Source organism: Carcharhinus amblyrhynchos, unplaced genomic scaffold (assembly GCF_965287045.1).
Source record: "Carcharhinus amblyrhynchos unplaced genomic scaffold, sCarAmb.v2.hapA scaffold_618, whole genome shotgun sequence".
Lineage (NCBI taxonomy): Eukaryota > Metazoa > Chordata > Chondrichthyes > Carcharhiniformes > Carcharhinidae > Carcharhinus > Carcharhinus amblyrhynchos.
Window position 1 is genome coordinate 20,806 of NW_027650358.1, and position 19,283 is coordinate 40,088.

At 46.9% G+C, this 19,283-nt stretch overlaps 1 protein-coding gene across 3 annotated transcripts in view; it reads left to right on the forward strand.

Annotated features, from left to right (window-relative positions):
• Positions 1 to 14,492, forward strand: part of ash2l (ash2 like, histone lysine methyltransferase complex subunit) — a 35,118-nt gene extending 20,626 nt beyond the window's left edge. The window contains exons 12-18 of one of the 3 annotated variants that reach the window (XM_080184215.1): positions 1,722 to 1,939; positions 3,644 to 3,811; positions 6,095 to 6,288; positions 9,109 to 9,201; positions 10,328 to 10,426; positions 12,448 to 12,507; positions 13,621 to 14,492. In XM_080184215.1, the coding sequence (XP_080040341.1) occupies positions 1,722 to 1,939; positions 3,644 to 3,811; positions 6,095 to 6,288; positions 9,109 to 9,201; positions 10,328 to 10,426; positions 12,448 to 12,507; positions 13,621 to 13,728 (940 nt within the window). In that variant the 3' untranslated portion in view covers positions 13,729 to 14,492. The remainder of the gene's footprint in view (positions 1 to 1,721; positions 1,940 to 3,643; positions 3,812 to 6,094; positions 6,289 to 9,108; positions 9,202 to 10,327; positions 10,427 to 12,447; positions 12,508 to 13,620) is intronic. The other 2 variants (XM_080184216.1, XM_080184214.1) reach the window with 2 other exon arrangements.
• The last annotated feature ends 4,791 nt before the right edge of the window (positions 14,493 to 19,283 follow it).

Sequence of the window (19,283 nt, forward strand, 5' to 3'; positions counted from 1 at the left end):
AAGTGCACAGGTTGCTTCTTCCCAGGGTGGAAGAATCAATTACTAGGGGGCACAGGGTTAAGGTGCGAGCGGGAAGGTTTAAAGGAGATATACAAAGCAGATTTTTTACACAGAAGGTGGTGGGCGCCTGAAACTCACTGCCGGAGGAGGTAGTGGAAGCAGAAAAGCCTTTTAAGGGGCGTCTTGACAAATACAAAAATAGGATGGGAATAGAGATATGGTCCCCAGAAGGGTCGGGGGTTTTAGTGCAGTCAGGCAGCATGATTGGTGCAGGTTGGAGGGCCTGTTCCTACGCTGCAATTTTGTTCTTTGTTATGGTTATCGGATGGAGGGGACGGCCTGGGTGAGATGATCTTTTATCGAGTGGCTGCAGACTGGATGGGCCGCTTGGACTGGGGTTTTGTGAAGGGGAGATCGTGTCTCACGAACTTGATCGAGTCTTTTGAGGAAGCGACAATGATTGATGAGGGTAGGACAGTAGATGTTGTCTACGTGGACTTCAGCAAGGCCTTTGACGAGGTCCCTCATGACAGACTGGTGCAGAAGGTGAAGTTGCATGGGATCAGAGGTGAGCTGGCAAAGTGGATACAAAACAGGCTCGGTCAAAGAAGACAGAAGTTAGCAGTGGAAGGGTGCATTTTTGAATGGAGGGCTGTGGCAAGTGGTGTTCTTTAGGGATTAGTTCTGGGACCTTTGCTGTTCGTAATATATATAAATGATTTGGAGGAAAATGTAACTGGATTGATGAGTAAGTTTGTGGACGACACAAAGGTTGATGGATTTGCAGATAGCAATGAGAACCATCAGAGGACACAGCAGGATATGGATCAGTTGGAGACTTGGGCAGAGAGATGGCAAATGGAGTTTAATCCAGACAAATATGAGGTAATGCATTTTGGAAGGTCGAATACAGATACGAAACATACAGTAAATGGCAGAACCCTTCAGAGTATTGGTAGACAAAGAGATCTGGGTGTCCAGGTACACAGGTCTCTGAAAGTGGCAATGCAGGTGGAGAAGGTAGACAAGAAGGTTTCCAACATGTTTGCCTTCATTGGCCAGAGCATTGAGTTTAAAAATTGGCAAATCATGTTGCAGCTTTATTGAACCTTTGTAAGGCCGCATTTGGAATATAATGTTCAATTCTACTCGGCACACTACCAGAAGGATGTGGAGGCTTTGGAGAGGGTACAGAAAAGATTTACCAGGATGTTGCCTGGTATGGAGGGCATTAGTTATGAGGAGAGTTTGGAGAAACTTGGTTTGTTCTCACTGGAACGACGGAAGTTGAGGAGTGATCTGTTAGAAGTCTAAAAGATTATGACAGGCATGGACAGAGTGGATAGTCAGCAGCTTTTTCTCTGGGTGGAAGAGTCAATTACTTGGGGGCCACAGGTTTAAGACGCGAGGGGCAAGGTTTAAAGGAGATGTACGAGGCAGATTTTTTACACAGAGAGTGGCGGGTGCCTGGAACTCGTTGCTGTGGGAGATAGTGGAAGCGGATGCAGTAGTGATTTTTCAGGGCAATCTTGACAAGTACCTGAGTAGAATGGGAAAGGAGGGTCCCTGGAAGGGTAGGGGGTTTTAGTTAAGTCGGGCAGCATGGTCGGAGCAGGCAAGGAGGGCTGAAGGGCCTGTTCCTGTGCAAGAATTTTCTTCTGTTCTTTGATTCTTTGCTTCTACGATTCATTGTGGGCTTATTTCCTGCTTTTCTCCCACAGTGACCCGCTGTTTGCTGCCCAACGTCTGCCCCCACATGGCTATCCCCTGGAACACCCGTTCAATAAGGATGGTTATCGATATATCCTGGCTGAACCGGATCCCCATGCTCCGGACCCGGAGAAGCTGGAGCTGGACTGCTGGGCTGGGAAACCCATCCCTGGGGACCTCTATAGGGCCTGCTTGTATGAAAAGGTTCTTTTGGCACTGCATGATCGAGGTGCGTATGTGGACGACTGGGCAGGGGAGGGGGATTTGTGCGAAGCAGTCTTTTTACTTGTGTTGGGGCTGATGGGGAAATGGGCAGCCTCTTGTGGATTGGGAGGGCTCAGCCCAACAGGCTTCATCCTGGAGCCCCAAGATGACCGCAGTGGTTGAGACCTTTGTGCTGCTATGAATCATTCCACAAGTATGGATGTGTTTTGATGTGGGATTTGAAAATGCGATGGGCTGCCCACATTCTCCCCGAAGTTTGTCAGGCGGGTTATTGGAGACAATTCTGTCTGTGCATGACCCGGAATAGACCCCTCTTCTGGCAAGCTGTCCCATCTACAGGTCTTGGCAGTGGATGACTGAGGAGGTCGTCCAACCTGACTGTCTGCCCCTCTACTGTGGCTGTATTCGCGGATGGGAGATGGAGCATGCAGTGTCAGAGGGCACAGTTGATGCCTTGTGTGCCAGCTGGGCATCACAGGGGCAGAGCTGTGTTATTGACCCCTTCAATCACATTTTGATTTGCTGATTTAAGTTTTCTTCCCGCGTTGTCTCTTGATTTGGGCGTTTCCCCTCCTTTTTGGGAACTGCCCCTTTTGAGTTGTCCTTGAGTTAGTTTGATTTTGTTTATTTGGTTCAACTGGAAAACATGTCCCCTATTGGCATAGTGAATAGTAGAGAATCCCCTCCACCCTTTTAATTGGTAGCAGAAGTTTTATGACAAGCCTCGTAACGAAGGAAGTCACAGCAATAGGGAGCTGAGTGACTGTGTGAGGCACAGATAGCTTTGTGGCTTTTCAGCTATATAGGTTAGTGACCCCTGCACCGTTAACTCCCCGAGGAAGCACACAACAGGGAGATATCTTAAGTTTTCCTGGGTCAAATTGAACTTGAAAACATTGGACCCCCCCCTCTGCACGGTGTTACTGACCCACTGTGGCCAGCCCCTCCTTGTAGCAGGTTCAGTGTTGACACGTGATGAGATTGTGAGATAGCACAGTGGCACACTGAGCACTGCTGCCTCGCAGCGCCAGGGATCCGGGTTCGATTCCTGGCTTGGGTGGCTATCAGTGTGGAATTTGCACATTCTCCCTGTGTCTGTGGGTTTCCTCTGGGTGCTCCAGTTTCTTCCCACACTCCAAAGGTGTGTCGGTTAAGTGCATTGGCTGTGCTAAATTGCCCCTCAGTGTCCAAAGGTGTGTTGGTTAGGTGGATTTGCCATGGTAAATATATTCATTACAGGGGGGGTGGGGAAAAGAGGCTGGATAAGATACTCTGTCAGAGAGTCGCTGCAGACTCAGTGCGCTCGATGGCCTCTTCTGCACTGTATGGAATCAGCAGGGATTCTATGTTGGAGATCTTTGTCACAGTGGATTGGAGAGAAGCAAATCCCTTTGCTTGCAGCCACCATTTGCAGATGTAGGGTGAGATCAGTCATCTCAGCTTCCAGCATCAAACCACAGAGTTCGTGTGGAGTCCCTGTTCCAAATGATTGTTGCTGTGAGATGGTGACCCAGCTATAGTGTCTAACATTGGGGAGACAGATACTCGGGAGTTTGGGAAGTAACAGACACTAAATGTTGTCACTTTGACAAGCTGCTGACTGAATGTGGTTTTCAGATGTTGTCACGCACTGACGGAACCAGGCAAACGCCGCAATTGGGTCAGCGCCTGCAAAACCTGGTGTTCATTGGCCCTCTGACTTTTCCAGCTCCTCAGCTCAAGATCTCGGATGACCGGCTGACGGTGACGGGAGAGAAAGGCTACTCCATGGTGCGAGCGTCTCACGGGATCCGGAAAGGAGGCTGGTACTTTGAGATCACTGTGGATGAAATGCCTGCAGAGACGGCTGCAAGACTTGGCTGGTCGCAGCCTTTAGGTACAGTACTGTGTGGAACCGCACAAGGGATGAGAGCCTTGTGCAGGCTCCGAGCTCTGATTGACTTCGGTGTGAGTTTGGGAAGGAAAGGGCATCTCTTGGAGTAATGGGCGGCACGGTGGCACAGTGGTTAGCACTGCTGCCTCACAGCATCAGGGATCCGGGGTCAATTCCTGGCTTGTGTCACTGTGTGGAGTTTGCTCATTCTCCCCATGTCTACATGAGTTTCCTCCAGGTGTTCCGGTTTCCTCCCACGCTCCAAAGATCTGCGTGTGTGTTAGGTGGACTGGTCATGCTAAATTGCCCCTTCATGTCGGGGGGTTAGCAGGGTAAATGTGCAGGGTTACGGGGATAGGCCCTGGGTGGGATTGTGGTCCATATAGACTCAATGGGCTGAATGGCTGCCTCCTGCACTGTTAGAATTCTATGATAAACGGGTGTGCTAGGGTCTGGTTGACAGTATTTAAGATGTCAATTTTTTTTGAAAGAAAGTAATTCCACTGGATAGAACAAGCAGTGATGTGTAAAAGCCAAGTGGCGCTTCGCGAACCGATAGGTTGGTGTCGGCTGAGGGAGATGTGGGACAATCTTCTCAAGTATATTTTCCTGTATTCTTTGAGTCTTTTTGCCTGTGTATTTTTTTGCTTCTCACAGCAAGTGACATGGTTGGAGGAGACAAAAGCTGGAGTGTCTGGTTGTGCTGTTCTTGGCATTGCGAGTGGGGCAGGCTCCAGAGGGGCACTGCTATTTGCAAATCATACATTTTATATAATTGTCCGAGAGAGTAAAGAAGTCCGGCTGTGAATTGAACGACAGAGGCACCAACTAACTGTGGCCTCAGACAAAGCACCAAAAGTATACAGTTTGTGCTTCAGCCCCTGAAGTGATACTCAGTTGGATGACTGCAGAATCTTGTGATTTCTTCAGCTCTCCACTGATGTGACACGAAAAATAGTTTTATTTTTAATGTAGATGATGTAACGACCCTCCCTCCCATCTCTGCAATTTAACGGAGCAATATTCCTGCCTTTATCCCAAGAGCCTTTTCTGTAGTTCTGCTCGTGAGTGCTGTTTGCTGTTGGCCATGGAGACTCTTTAGATAGACTCTCTTTGCTGCAGGTTATGCCAGTCTCCAATTCATTAGCTGACACTTTTCTGAGAGTCTCATTTTAGTGAGATTCACAGAGTGCAGTCTCTCTGTCAACTGCAGTTGAAGATCTAAACTGCCTCTCTCTCGCCTTGTTTGGGTGGTGGTGAGGGAGTCAGTTGTTCTGAGCTCCTTCCAGTCTGCCAGTAACTGTGCTGGTTTGCCCACCTGCCCAGCTCCAGCTGGGGAGCATATCTGCAGTTGGCAGAGAGAACAGTGCACTGGGAGTCTGAATGATGTGAGACACTCAGAACCAGAAGGAGCTTGATAATGGGGACGCTGAGAGCTTGTTCCCACTGATCAGACAACCTAAAAACATGGGGTCACAATAAATGGATATGGGGGACAAATTATTTCACCCCAACAGAGAAAATACTGGAAAATCTCATTAAGTCTGGCAGCAGAGACAGAGAGAAAAGAGCTTATGTTTTGAGCCCAGACGACCCAGCATCCTCAGTAATTTACTTTTATCCAGTGTTTAGCTCACTGCAACTTCTCTTCCAGGTTTCAGATTCCAGCATCCGCAGTAATTTGCTTTTATTAATTAATTCACCCCAATGGGTTGTGAATCTTTAGAAATCGCTCGTTTAAAATCCTTCTAAAACAGAGATGAGCAGGAATTTCTTCAGCCAGAGAGTGGTGAATCTGTGGAAGTTTTTGCCACAGAAGGCTGTGGAGGACAGGTCATTGAGTGTCTTTCGGACAGAGATAGGTAGGTCCTTGATTAACAAGGGGATTGGGGTTATGGGGAAAAGACAGGAGAATGGGGATGAGAAAAGTATCAGCCATGATTGAATGGCAGAACAGACTTTATCTTACGATCTTGTGGTTTTGTGGGTCACCGTCTGTGTGCAGTCTGCACGTTCTCACCATGCCTGCATTGTTTCCTCTGGGTGCTCCGGTTTCCTCCCACAGTCCAAAAGACGTGCTGGTTATGTGCATTAGCCATGCTAAATTCTCCCTCAGTGTACCTGAACAGGTGACGGAGTGTGACAACTGGGGGATTTTCACAGTAACTTCATTAGTGTTAAGCTGACTTGTGACTAATAATAAATTAAGCTAAAAAATATTCTTGGAACTGAAAAGATTGAGAGCAAAGATCAAGTTGTGACCACTTCAAACTTGGCTTCTTCCAGGCAATCTCCAGGCACCCTTGGGCTACGATAAGTTCAGTTACTCGTGGCGCAGCAAGAAAGGGACCAAGTTCCATCAGTCGATAGGGAAACACTACGCCAAAGGTTACGGGCAAGGGGACACCCTCGGGTTTTACCTCTACCTTCCTGAGGACACTGAGGCTGCTCGCGCACTGCCAGACACTTACAAAGATAAGGTAAACGCAGTGAGTTTTTGTGGAGCGATCAAAATTTCAGTCTCACATTGTCTTGTAACATTGACGTGTTCATGAAAACTGTGCATTTAGCCAACTTGTGCAAAGAAGTTTAATCAAGAAAGGGAACAGAGATAGCCCGGGAAATTACCGACCGGTGAGTCTGACCTCAGTGGTTGGTAAGCTGATGGGAGAGGCTTCTGAGGGACAAGATTTACGAGCATTTGGAGAGGTTTGACATGATCAGGAAGAGTCAGCATGGATTTGTTAAGGGCAGGTCGTGCCTTACGAGCGTAGTTGAGTTCTTCGATAATGTGACTGAACACATTGACGAAGGAAGTGCCGTGTACGTGGACTTGAGCAAGGCGTTTGATAAGGTCTCCCCTGCAAGACTTCTTGAGAAGGTGAGAGGGCATGGGATCCAAGGGCCTTTGGCCTTGTGGATCCAGAACTGGCTTGCCTGCAGAAGGCAGAGAGTGGTTGTGGATGGGTCTTTTTCTGAATGGAGGTCAGTCACCAGTGGAGTGCCCCAGGGATCTGTTCTAGGACCCTTGCTGTTTGTCATTTTCATAAATGACCTGGATGAGGAAGTGGAGGGATGGGTAAGTAAGTTTGCTGATGACACGAAGGTCAGTGGTGTTGTGGATGGTCTGGAAGGGTGTCAAAAGTTGCAGCAGGACATAAATAGGATGCAGGACTGGGCGGAGAAGTGGCAGATGGACTTCAACATGGATAAATGCGTAGTCGCCCATTTTGGCAGAACCAACGGGATGAACGAGTACACTATCAAGGGCAGGAGTCTTAGTAGTGTTGAAGAGCAGAAGGATCTTGGGGTCCAGGTCCACAGGACTCTTAAATCGGCCTCGCAGGTGGAGGAGGTGGTCAAGAAGGCGTATGGTGTACTGGCCTTCATTAATCGAGGGATTGAGTTTAGGAGTTGGGAGGTAATGCTGCAACTTTATAAGACCCTTGTCAGGCCTCATTTGGAGTACTGTGCGCAGTTCTGGTCGCCTCACTATAGGAAAGACGTAGAAGCTATTGAAAGGGTACAGAGGAGATTTACAAGGATGTTGCCTGGACTGGGAGGCATGCCTTATGAAGTTAGGTTGAGGGAGCTGGGACTCTTTTCCCTGGAGAGATGAAGGTTGAGAGGCGACCTGATAGAAGTTTATAAAATGTTGAGAAGAATAGATAGGGTGGATTCTCAGAGGCTATTTCCCCGGGTTGAAATGGTTGCTACGAGAGGACACAGATTTAAGGTGCGGGGAGCAAAGTACAGAAGTGATGTTAGGGGTAAGTTTTTCACTCAGACGGTGGTGAGTGAATGGAATCGGCTGCCGTCAGTGGTGGTGGAGGCGAACTCGCTGGGGTCTTTTAAAAGACTTCTGGATGAGTATGTGGTGTTTAATGGGATTGGGGGTTATAGATAGGTCTATAGATTGGTAGGTGTTGATGTAATCGGCGCAACTCGTGGGCCGAAGGGCCTGTTTGTGCTGTAATGTTCTATGTTCTATGTTCATTGTCAAGCATAGAGGTTGTCAGCATGGAAACGGGCCCTTCGGTCCAACTTGTCCATACTGCCCATTTATTTTTATCACTAAGCGAGTCCCAATTGCCCACTTCTGGCCAAAATCCCTCTATACGCATCCTATCCATGTAACTGTCTAAATGCTTTTTAAAATGTGGAATTGTACCTGCCTCTTCTACTGCCTCTGGCAGCTTGTTCCAGACACGCATTACCCTCTGTGTGAAAAAATTGCCCCTCTGGACACTTTTGTATCTCTCCCCTCTTAGCTTAAACCTGTGCCCTCTAGCTTTCGACTCCCCTACCTTTGGAAAAGATATTGACTGTCTCCCTGGTCTGAGCCCCTCATTATTTTATAGACCTCTATAAGATCACTATTCAGTCTTCTACGGTCCAGAGAAAAAAGTCCCAGTCTATCCAGCCTCTCCTTGGACCTCAAACCATCAAGTTCCAGTAGCATCCTAGTAAATCTTTTCTGCACTCTTTCTAGTCTAATAATATCCTTTCTGTAATAGGGTGACCAGAACTGTACACAGTATTTCAAGTGTGGCTTCACTAATATCTTGTACAAGTTCAACAAGATGTCCCAACTCCTGTATTCAATGTTCTGATTGTAAGGTTACTTGATTCCGTTGTGAAGGAATGAGCAGCCGGAAAATGACATCAAAGGGCCCTTCTTGATTTTTAACATCTGAAGTATTGGTTGGGGGGGCACAAAATATTTCTGGTTACACGACAGTTTGGCAAGGCCACATGGGAATTGTGTGTGCTGTTAATTGAGTAAGAGGATTGCCTCTCTGCTGGAGCATAGCTGTCAGCTGAGGCTCGCTGGCAACACAGCTGAGTCAGAAGGTAGAAACCAGGTAACTCAATTCTGAGGGAGCGCTTACGGATGAAACACTGCACCAAGGGGCGGGTGTGACAGATCCCACGGTGCCATTTTGAAGAAGAACGGGGGATTTCTTTCAGATCAATACTGCATGAAAGGACAAAGATCTGGTTGTTAACGTATTGCTACTGTATGTGGGAGCTTGCTGTGTCCAAATTGGTTGCCTTGTTTCCTATGGTATTGTACAACCAGTGGAACATGATGGTCATTTTAAAATCTTCTGATACGTGTAGCCCAGAACAGTATTGATATCTGTGCAGATGGTCACCTCCTACTTGCCCAGCTGTTGGGAACAGCTCCTTGAAATGCTTGCAGCTTTTGTTCTGACCACTAACCTGGGAGAGACCAAAAGTGGGAAAGGTGGTTGTGTTGTGTACCGTTTAACATCGGTATTTTCTCTCTGCATCAGGCTCTGATTAAATTCAAGAGTTACTTGTACTTCGAGGAGAAAGACTTTGTGGACAAGGCTGAGAAGAGCCTCAAGCCAGCGGCAGGCAGCAAGGTAGGGCCTCGGGTTCGATCATGTCCCATGCACCTGTCTGCAGCCAGCAGCCCCGTTTCATCAAAACTCCTTCCCCCGCATGCTGAGGTGTGGTTCCTGCAGTGTTCCACGTGTTTTTCTTGGGGAGTTGGAGCGGATACGTGGAGGTTAATCCAGACTCCTTGTGATCCTGTCCACAGAACGGCGATGGCCTCGTGGTATTGTTGCTGGATTATTCATCCAGAAACCCAGCTCGTGTTCTGGGGACCGAGGTTCGAATCCCGCCACAGTACATTTGAATTCAATATCTGCACTTCAGCAGAATTAATGATTATTTTAAAAAGTGAATAATTGTGGCATAGTGGTTAGCACTACTGCTTCACAGCGCCAGGGACCCGGGTTTGATTCCCAGCTTGGGTCACCGTCTGTGTGGAGATTGCACATTCTCCCCGTGTCTGCGTGGGTTTCTCTGGTTTTTCTCCCACATTCTGAAAGATGTGCTGATGAGGTACAGGTGAATTGGCCACACTAAATTCTCCCACAGTGAGGCCAAACAGATGCCAGAGTGTGGCGAATAGGGGCTGGTCGTAATAACTTCATTGCAGTATTAATGTAAGCCTGCATTAATAAATGAACTGAACTAAACTTCTGAGACATGGGCTGTTACACAGTATTACTTTTTTTGTCATACCCTTCAAAGAAAACATTCGATTGTCAGAACTTGACATTGTGCTCGGCTCAAGATGAAACGTCAGGTTCAAAGTTAAAAGTTTATTTCTTTGTATCACAAGTCGGCTTACATTAACACGCAATGAAGTTACTGTGAAAATCGTCAAGTCGCCATACTCCAGTGCCTGTTTGGGTACACTTGAAGAATTTAGCATGGTCAATCCACCTAATCAGCACATCTTTCAGACAGTGGGAGGAAACCGGAGCACCGGGAGGAAACCTGCACGGACATGGGGAGAACATGCAAACTCCACACAGACAGTGACCCAAGCCGGGAATCGAACTGGGTCCCTGGCGCTGTGAGGCAGCAGTGCTCACCGCTGTGCCAGTGTTACCTGACTTGGCTAAGATAAGATTGGACTGAGAATAACTGATACTGTGATTACATTGCAAAAATCTTCTTCTTTCCCCTGATTAGATGATATTTTATAAGAACGGCGACAGCGAGGGAACTGCCTATGAAGATGTGTATGCTGGTGTGTACCACCCTGCCATCTCTTTATACAAGAATTGCACGGTAAGTCCAGCTGCAGAAGCTCATTGAGCTATTGCTGCTTTCAGCCCTTTCCCACGATGTACTTGTATCTTATGGACAGAAGGGGGATGAATTTCAACACAGTCTCCGCACCCATCTGTAACAGAGATTGTTTTGCTTTTGATTTTCCCCTTTGTAAGTGGTGGTGTGTGTTTCGAACCTCACATTTTTTGATCCAGTTACCATTGACAAGAGCACAGCAAACGTGAGACAGAATAAACTCAGAGGGTTAGTATATTCGCGCGCATTCAAACACAAAAGAAGCGATCACAACATAGCCTCCTTTTTCACTCGTGCAATAAAAGAAAGGTGGGGGGAAATAGAGAATGAAGGGGTAAAAACCACCAAATAAAGAATTATGGTTTCACACGAGTTCAGAATCAATGGTGGAATTTTTTTCAAACTTGGTTGACCATAAGATATAGAAGCAGAATTAGGCCATTTGGTCCATTCAGTCTGCTCCGCCATTCAATCATGGCTGATGTGATTCTCATCCCCACTCTCCTGCCTTCTCCTCTAACCCTTGATCCCCTAATTGATCAAGAACCCATCTATCTCTGTGTTAAAGACACTCAATGGCCTGGCCTCCGCAGCTTTCTGTGGCAGTGAATTCCACTGATTCACCACCTTCTGACTGAAGAAATTCCTCCACATTTCAGGTTTAAAGGAGTGTCCTTTCACCCTGAGGTTGTGCCCTCGAGTTTGAGTCTCTCCCACCAGTGGAAAACATCCTCTCCACGTCTACTCTATCCAGGCCTCGCAGTGTTCTGGAAGTTTCAATTAGATTCCCCCCTTATCCTAAATCCAGTGTGTACAGACCCAGACTCGTCAACCGTTCCTCATATGACAAACCCTTCATTCCAGGGATCGTTCTTCTCAACACCCTTGGACCTCCTTCAAGACCAGCACATCCATCCTTTGGTGATTGGGCCAAAAACTGCTCACAATGTTCCAAATTGTAGACTGAAGTCTGATGCTGGATGGTTCACTTTTCCAGCATAGATGATTCCCAGAGTGGGATAGGAATAAATTAGTGTAGTAGGTGCTGGTGCAGAGGTTTCAGCAGTACCTGGTACCTGGGGTCACTGTCTCAGGATAAGGAGTAAAGTTTTCAGGACTGAGATGAGGAGAAATCTCTTCGCCCAGAGTGTGGTGAATTTATGGAAATGACTGCCACAGATAGCAATTAACATTGAATGTTTTCTTGGAACAGTTAGAGATCGCTGTTGAGGAAGAGGCAATCAAAGAATATGGGGGGTCGGGGGGAGCGGGATCCGGGATCAGGACATTGAGTTGAATGATCAGCCATGATCAGAACAAATGGTGGAGCGGGCTTGAAGGGCCGAATGGCCTTCCCCTGCTCATCATCTCTCCGTTTCTATTAACCCAAACATTTGGCCCCCGCAGCAATGAGTTACCTTTGTGATATGGGAAGCTAAGGGTAGAGGGAAAGAAGGACCTATTGGTGACAAGGAGTCATAATATCCGATCTAAAATTCCCATGGGATGAATGGAGGTGATTAGGTTTCTGAGTGAATGCTTGTATTAGAACGAGGGACTGGTTTCAATGCTGCAACACCTAACAAGTGCATCTAACCAGCCTCCCATCCATTGACTCTGTCTCCACTTCCTCCTGCCTCAGCAAAGCAGCCAGCATAATTGAGGACCCCACGCACCCCGGCCATTTTCTCTTCCACCATCTTCTGTCAGGAAAAAAATACTAAAGTCTGTTATCACATACCAACTGACTCAAGAACAGCTTCTTCCCTGCTGCTGTTAGACTTTTAAATGGTCTTGTTAGTCTTTCTCTACACCCTACCTATGACACGACGTTCTGCACTCTCTCGTTTCCTTCTCTATGAACGGTATGCTTTGTCTGTACAAGCACAAGAAACAATACTTTTCACTGTATACTGATAATGTGACAATAATAAATCAAATCACCCACTCAGAAACACCTCAGCGTGAAGCATGTCACTGACTCTGGGCTCTGATCTTTTCAGGTGTCAATCAACTTTGGGCCAAATTTCAAGTATCCTCCAAAAGACATTCCATTCAAACCGGTAAGTGATTCAGATGGTTGCTTCTCATTGTACTTGACCTGCTATCCTCACTTCATGTCTTAGAAAGAGGAACAAATACTGGGATTGGAGAAATGAGGAGTGCGCTACACTTGGATTGCCAGCCCTTGTATTACCTGTGAGAGCTGGTTTTGCACAACAGTGACCTGCATTTCCAAAGTATTTTGTTGTTTTGTCGAGTGCTTTGGGACTCGCAGAGTTTGTGCAAGGTGCTGTACGAATCCGAGTTACCTTCACCTTTTGACCAGAATCGTGTGTGTCCTGGCTCTGAATCCCGCATACCTGCTTGTTATTTTTTTTCTTCATCCGTGGGACATGGGTGTCCCTGGTTGGCCATCATTTATTGCCCATCCCTAGTTGCCCTTGTTCAGAGGGCAGTTGAGAGTCAACCACATTGCTTTGGCTGTAGAGTCACATGGAGGCCAGACTGGGGAAGGATGGCAGATTTCCTTCTCTCAAGGACATTAGTGAACCAGATGGGTTTTTCTGAGAATCGACAGTGGTTTCATGGCCATCGGTCAATTCTTAATTCCAGGTATTTTTTACTGAATTCAAATTCCACTATCTGCCGTGCTGGGATTCGAACCTGGGTCCCCAGAGCATTAGCTGAGATGCTGGATCAATCGTCCAGCGATAATATCTTGAGGCCATGGCCTCCTCAGTGTCCATAACCATGCAAATTTCTCACCCTCAAATACCTATCACATTCCCCCTTGATTGACTGTCTGTGTAGAGTCTGCACATTCACCCCTTGTCTGCGTGGGTTCCCTCAGCGTGCTCTAATCTCCTCCCACAGTCCGAAAGATGTGCTGGTTCGGGTGCATTGGCCATGCTAAATTCTCCATCGGTGTACCAGATTAGGTGACAGAGTGTGGTGACTTCGGGATTTTCACAGTAACTTCATTGCAGTGCTAATGTAAACCTACTTGTGACATTAATAAATAAACTTGACAATGCTTTCAGCTTCCAACTCCTTTTCAGGTATATTCAAGTCGGTTCTTTGAAAGTCAGCCAGAAAGCTAGCAAGCCTTGGTTAAGTTTCTGAGGAACTTGCGCCGTTAACCCTTTCCTGTTCGTCTTTTGTTTCATGTGCAGATAAGTGACATGGGTTGGTACGCTGTGGTGGAGCACACGCTGGCAGATATACTTTACCACGCTGAAGGGGAGGTCGATGGCAGGCGAAGCCCACCATGGGAGCCGTAAGCCCCTCAATCGAGAGGAATCCTGGCACTTGAGAAGTCGCTAAAGAACTATGGGCAGCTAAGCTTAATGGAAGTGATACTTGAACCATATTCACACAACCTTGGAGTCATGTCAGAACAATTTCAATGTACTTGGCTTTAGGTGAACCAAGCTGATATTATTGCCAGCCATCTCCTTGCACACGTAAGTCATATGGTGTCCAATTGCCACGTTCAGACCTTGTACACATCTTCCCTCACCAACAACCCAGCCACTGTTGTCTGGTGACATGTGATTGCTGCCTCGACTGAATGATACGTTTCCCCCCGAGTCTTCAGTGCGAGACGAGTATTATTGACATTTTCCCCTTGCTTCTCTGTGCCTTCACTGGGTAACCTTGGCCTTTTGTCAGCGTAGAAGCTACTGCTTCTTGGAATCCTAACCAACACGGACCACTTGACTGACCACTGGTGAAGAGGAACTCGGGGGTAGGGAGTTCTGCATCAGAGCAAGCGAGCTGACGTAATCACGAGAGACCATGCAGCATGTGATAGGATTGGGTTCCACAGTGCTGTAATAATGTTGTGTCAGTGCGTGGCTTACCATTCTGACTGGATGATTGTGCAGGGATAGCAAGTCCACAGTCATAGGAAGATGGCTGGACAATGACCAAAGGGAGAAGGCTTGAGGAAGTCTTGTATTTTGATATCATTACCCTGTAATAAAAGCTGAAATTGATGTCTGTTTCTGAAACCCGTCAACAGTGTTGTGTGTTGGTGTGCCTTTGTTCTGGGAGTGGCAGTATGAGATTCTATGTATGTCCGTCTACTCATTATCACCTCTAATTCCTCCGCATATGTCCGCAAGGCAGTTTGAAGCCATCTTCATGACAATCTCCTTTCCGATTGATGGTTTTCTTTTATAAACCTCTTTTTACTTTTACTTCTAGTCCCCGGAATGTCCCAGACATTTCGCCTGGCAACATCAGCACAACTGCAAAAAACAGCCCACATTTAAACATGGGATCGTTGGCAGATGTGTGTGAGAACTTGAAGTCCTTTTGCTTATTCCATCCTTGTGAGCACAGTAACTTCATTTCTGAGAACATTTAATCGCTGTCTTGTCAGTTTCTGTGTGAATTGGGCCCGTGAGCTTGGCATTTGCGAGATACACACGGCACTTGCCCATGTTTCTGTGTCATCATATTATTTACAAGTGACATTGGTGAAAGGATCAGTCGCCTGGAGTTGACAAGAGAGGTGGTGCAAAGGGTCAGGGAATTTGTTTGGGAGTGGTCGTGAATGACACGGGACCAGTTTGAAAGTTAAAGTTTATTTATTAGTCTTAATAAATAAAAATAAATAAGGCTTACGTTAACACTGCAATGAAGGTTATTTAAATTCTTATGAAGTGAGGATGCTCAGACCCAAGGGGCAATAGAATCGCGCTGTCTTCCCATTTGTGTTTTTATCTGCACGTAAATCAGACTTGTATTTTTAGCCTGCCATATGGTCTGGCTCCAAGGACATGTGGCTTTTGCACATTTTTCACTTTACTGCTATTAGTCCTGAGCCTGATGCACACACCAAATATCCCAGAAACACTTCTCATTTCAATTGGAAATACTTGTCACAGATAAAGTTGAAGTTTATTTATTAGTGTCCAAGAAGGCTGACACGAACAATGCAATAAAGTTACTATGAAATTCCTCTAGTCACCACACTTTGGCACCTGTTCGGGTACATTGAGGGAAATTTTAGCTTGGCCAATGCACTCAACTAGAACGTCTTTCAGACTGTGAGGGGAAACCGGAGCACCCGGAGGAAACCCATGCAGAGGGGGAGAACATGCAAACTCCACACAGACAGTGACCCAAAGTGGGAATTGAACCTGCGTTCCTGGTGCAGTGAGGCAGCAGTGCAAACCACTGTGTGGATAGAGAAAGAAGCAAAGCCTTTCAGTCAGGCCGTGATCGTTCAGATCTTTTGCCAGCTTTAGGTTGCGTCTTCTTTGTGCTAACGACCAGTTTGCAGCGGACATTAGGGTTGGGGGGGAGTTGTGTCCAACCTCCAGAGAGTACCAGGTGCTGTGGAGACTGACCATCAGTCTAACTCCTACATGGCTGAAGTTGAGTGGGTGGCTTGGGTGAAGTAGAACGAATGGATGCTTCAGATCTGGCCAAAGCCTGGAATGGGTGCAGCATTGAACAGAATGCGAGATTGATGTGGGCTGAAGGGAAAGGCAGAGTTAACATAAGAACACAAGAAATAGGAGCAGGAGTAGGCCATCATGCCTTTCGAGCCTGCCCCGCCATTCAATAAGATCGTGGCTGATTTGAAGTGGATCAGTTCCACTTTCCCGCTCTCTCCACAACCCTTAATTCCCCTGTCTCTCACAAACCTATCTACGCGTGACTTAAATATATTTAGCGAGGTAGCGTCCACCACTTCAACGGGCAGAGAATTCCAGAGATTCACCACCCTCTGACTGAAGAAGCTCCTCCTCAACTCTGATCTAAACTGCTCCCCTCCGCCGACCCTTATCTTGAGTATGTGTCCTCGAGTTCTGCTATCCTTAGTAAGCAGGAAGAATCTCTCTGACTCTCCCCTATCCATCCCCCTCTTTATCTTGTACGTCTCTGTGAGATCCCCGTTCATCCTTCTAAACTCCCAACGAGTTCAGACCCAGTCTATTTAGTCTCTCTTCATAGTCCAACCCCCTCATCTTTGGTATCAGCCGAGTGAACCTCCTCTGCACTCCCTCCAAGGCCAATATATCCTTCCGCAAGTGCGGCGACCAAAGCTGCACACAGGACTCGAGCTGCGGCCTCACCAGTACCCTGCACAGTTGCAGCAAGACCTCCCTGCTTTTATATTCTATCCCATTCGCCTTCTTGATCACCTGCTGCACCTGCAGATTGGGTTTTTGTGACTCGTGCACAAGGACCCCCAGGTCCCTCTGCACCGTAGCATGCTGCAGGTTTTTGCCTTTTGGTCAGCAAATTGTAGTAGTGTGGAACGAGAGTCCAGGTTTAATTCCTGGTTGATTTCTGTGAGCACGGTACGTGGGGCACAGTTGGGCCAGAGTGGAAAAGAGTTCAGTGTTGATGTCTGTGCTTTAGACCCAAGTGGGAAGAGCTTGTTCCCGATCGAGTAACTTCTATGATCTATATTGGGATATTGAAGTGAAGCGGCAGGGAGCTTGTCTTTGGAGTTCCACCCCAGCCATTGCCTGCGTTGTGACGGTTGCAAAGAGAGGTAACATTTTGGGGCAGGGTTACTAATGAAGAAGGTTTTGAGATAGGTGAGCCCAATGCTTGCGGTGTCTCGTTACAACTCTTCCACGGCACGATGACTGCAATGTGTTCTGGCCTCCTCCACTACCCTTGCGTCAGCAGCCCCAGCTTTTCATAGAATCTGTATATTCGGCCCATCGAGTCTGCACCAAACACAATCCCACCTGGACCCTATTCCTGTAACCCCACATACTTAGTCTGCTAATGCCCCTGCCACTGGTGTCAATTTGGCACAGCCAATCCACCTAACCTGCATGTTTGCAGTGTGAGAGAAAACTCGACCATCCAGAGGAAACCCACACAGACACAGGGAGAATGTGTGGGCTACAGACAGAGCCATGGTTGGAACAACTTGGGGGGTCCCTGGTGCTGTGTGAGCCCAGTGAAAAGTCTGACAACACCAGGTTTTAGTCCAACCTATTTATTTGATAATATACTCACTAGCTTTCGGGGTTACCCCCTTTGTCAGGTGAATGGAGAGTTCTGGCCTCAGACAGAGCATATAAAGCACAGACAGTTTAGAGATTACTGATTAAAATGCGAATCCTTACACCTAACCTGCTGTCAGCAGGTTAGGTGTAAGGATTCGCATTTTAATCAGTAATCTCTAAACTGTGTGTGCTTTATATGCTCTGTCTGAGGCCAGAACTCTCCATTCACCTGACAAAGGGGGTAACCCCGAAAGCTAGTGAGTATATTATCAAATAAATAGGTTGGACTAAAACCTGGTGTTGTCAGACTTTTTACTGTGTTTACGCCAGTCCAACGCCGGCCTACCCACATCATGACTGCTGTGTGAGCCAACAGTGCTCATCACCGCCATCCACGATTGAGGAAATAAGTTCGTACTTCAGTGCTTCAGAAAGGTAGCTCACTGCCACCTTTCCAGGGGCAATTAGGGTAAGGCAACAAGTACCCCTCTTTGCCAGTGACCCCCGGAAAAGAAAATTCTCACGCCTCAACTCAGTGACACTGCAGCAAGGTGAATAATTAGAGTATAAGACATGATTCAGACACAGTTTCAGTTTGAAGAAAGGTTTCCTTTGTGGAAGTTTATTTAAAATATGTAATAAATACAAATCAAGGTGCACACTCTCTGCAGTGTACGTACTAAACATTGTTAAGATCAATAAATAGTAATGGTAATAATTACATGCATTTTCAGTTTTAAATACAATAACTGGAATACATATATCCATACCCACACAGTGCAAAGCCTGTCCAGCGTCATATTGCTGTCGGAGGAACTGTCTCTGACCAGGGAGCCCATCACTCATTGTTGCAAGTGACTTCTTGGAATATTTTCATACCTGAAGTACAGTGCAAGATTGGATCAAATCTTCAACCACTGACTGGGTGTGATATGGGGAGGAGGCTTGTGTGCAGGCACAGAGCAGTTGGGCCTAATGGCCTATTTCTGTGCTTAGGTTCCACAAGAACTCTTCCCCCCGCACCCTGCCCTTCATAGGATTTTCTGATTTTTGTGTTGATGGATTCTGGGCCCAAGTTGTACTGATTGTGGATTGGGGGATTGTATTTAATTCCAAGGCTGAATGATATCTGCCTATGTCCGATATGTTGTGCCAAGGATAGAGAAGGTTTTCAAAGTGACCACCCTTGCACCAGGCTGAAAAGGAGGGTGAAACCCTTTTTTTTTGGACCTCACTGTTTCAATGGGACCTCACTCATCAGAACGGGGCATAGAATCCCAGAACCTTCCTGTGCCATTTGTTCAGTCCTGGCTGCTCCGTATCTCAACTCCCTTCACCAAGGTTCTGCGTTTCTGTTGTGTAAATAGGAGCTAACTCATAAAGAAAGAAAATAAAACCTGTCAAAGCTGGAACTAGCCAAATGATGACAGGGAGCAGCTGTGTGCCGGTCAGCATCTGGTACAAGGGACAGCATTGGGGAAATAAGCTGTCAAAACTGAGGCAGCTGACATTAGCTGAAAGATCAAGTGAGGGCAACAAACACCACAGTGTTGGGCTTGCACCTGGACACACAGGAGAGGAGCAGGAATAGGCCATTCAGCCCACTGAGTCGACCCACCCTTACAATCATGGCTCAGTAACATGTTTCCCCAACCCTCCACCCCCTAACTCTTTTATCCCTTTAGCCCCAAGAGCTATACCTCACATTGAACACATATAGCTCTGGCAGCTTCTGCAGAAAGAGAGAAAGAAACAGACTTAATGTTTCGAATCCAACGTGACTCCTCTTCAGAGTCCTGAAGAGTCATCACTGGACTTGAAATGTTAACTCTGTTTCTCTTTCATCGAAC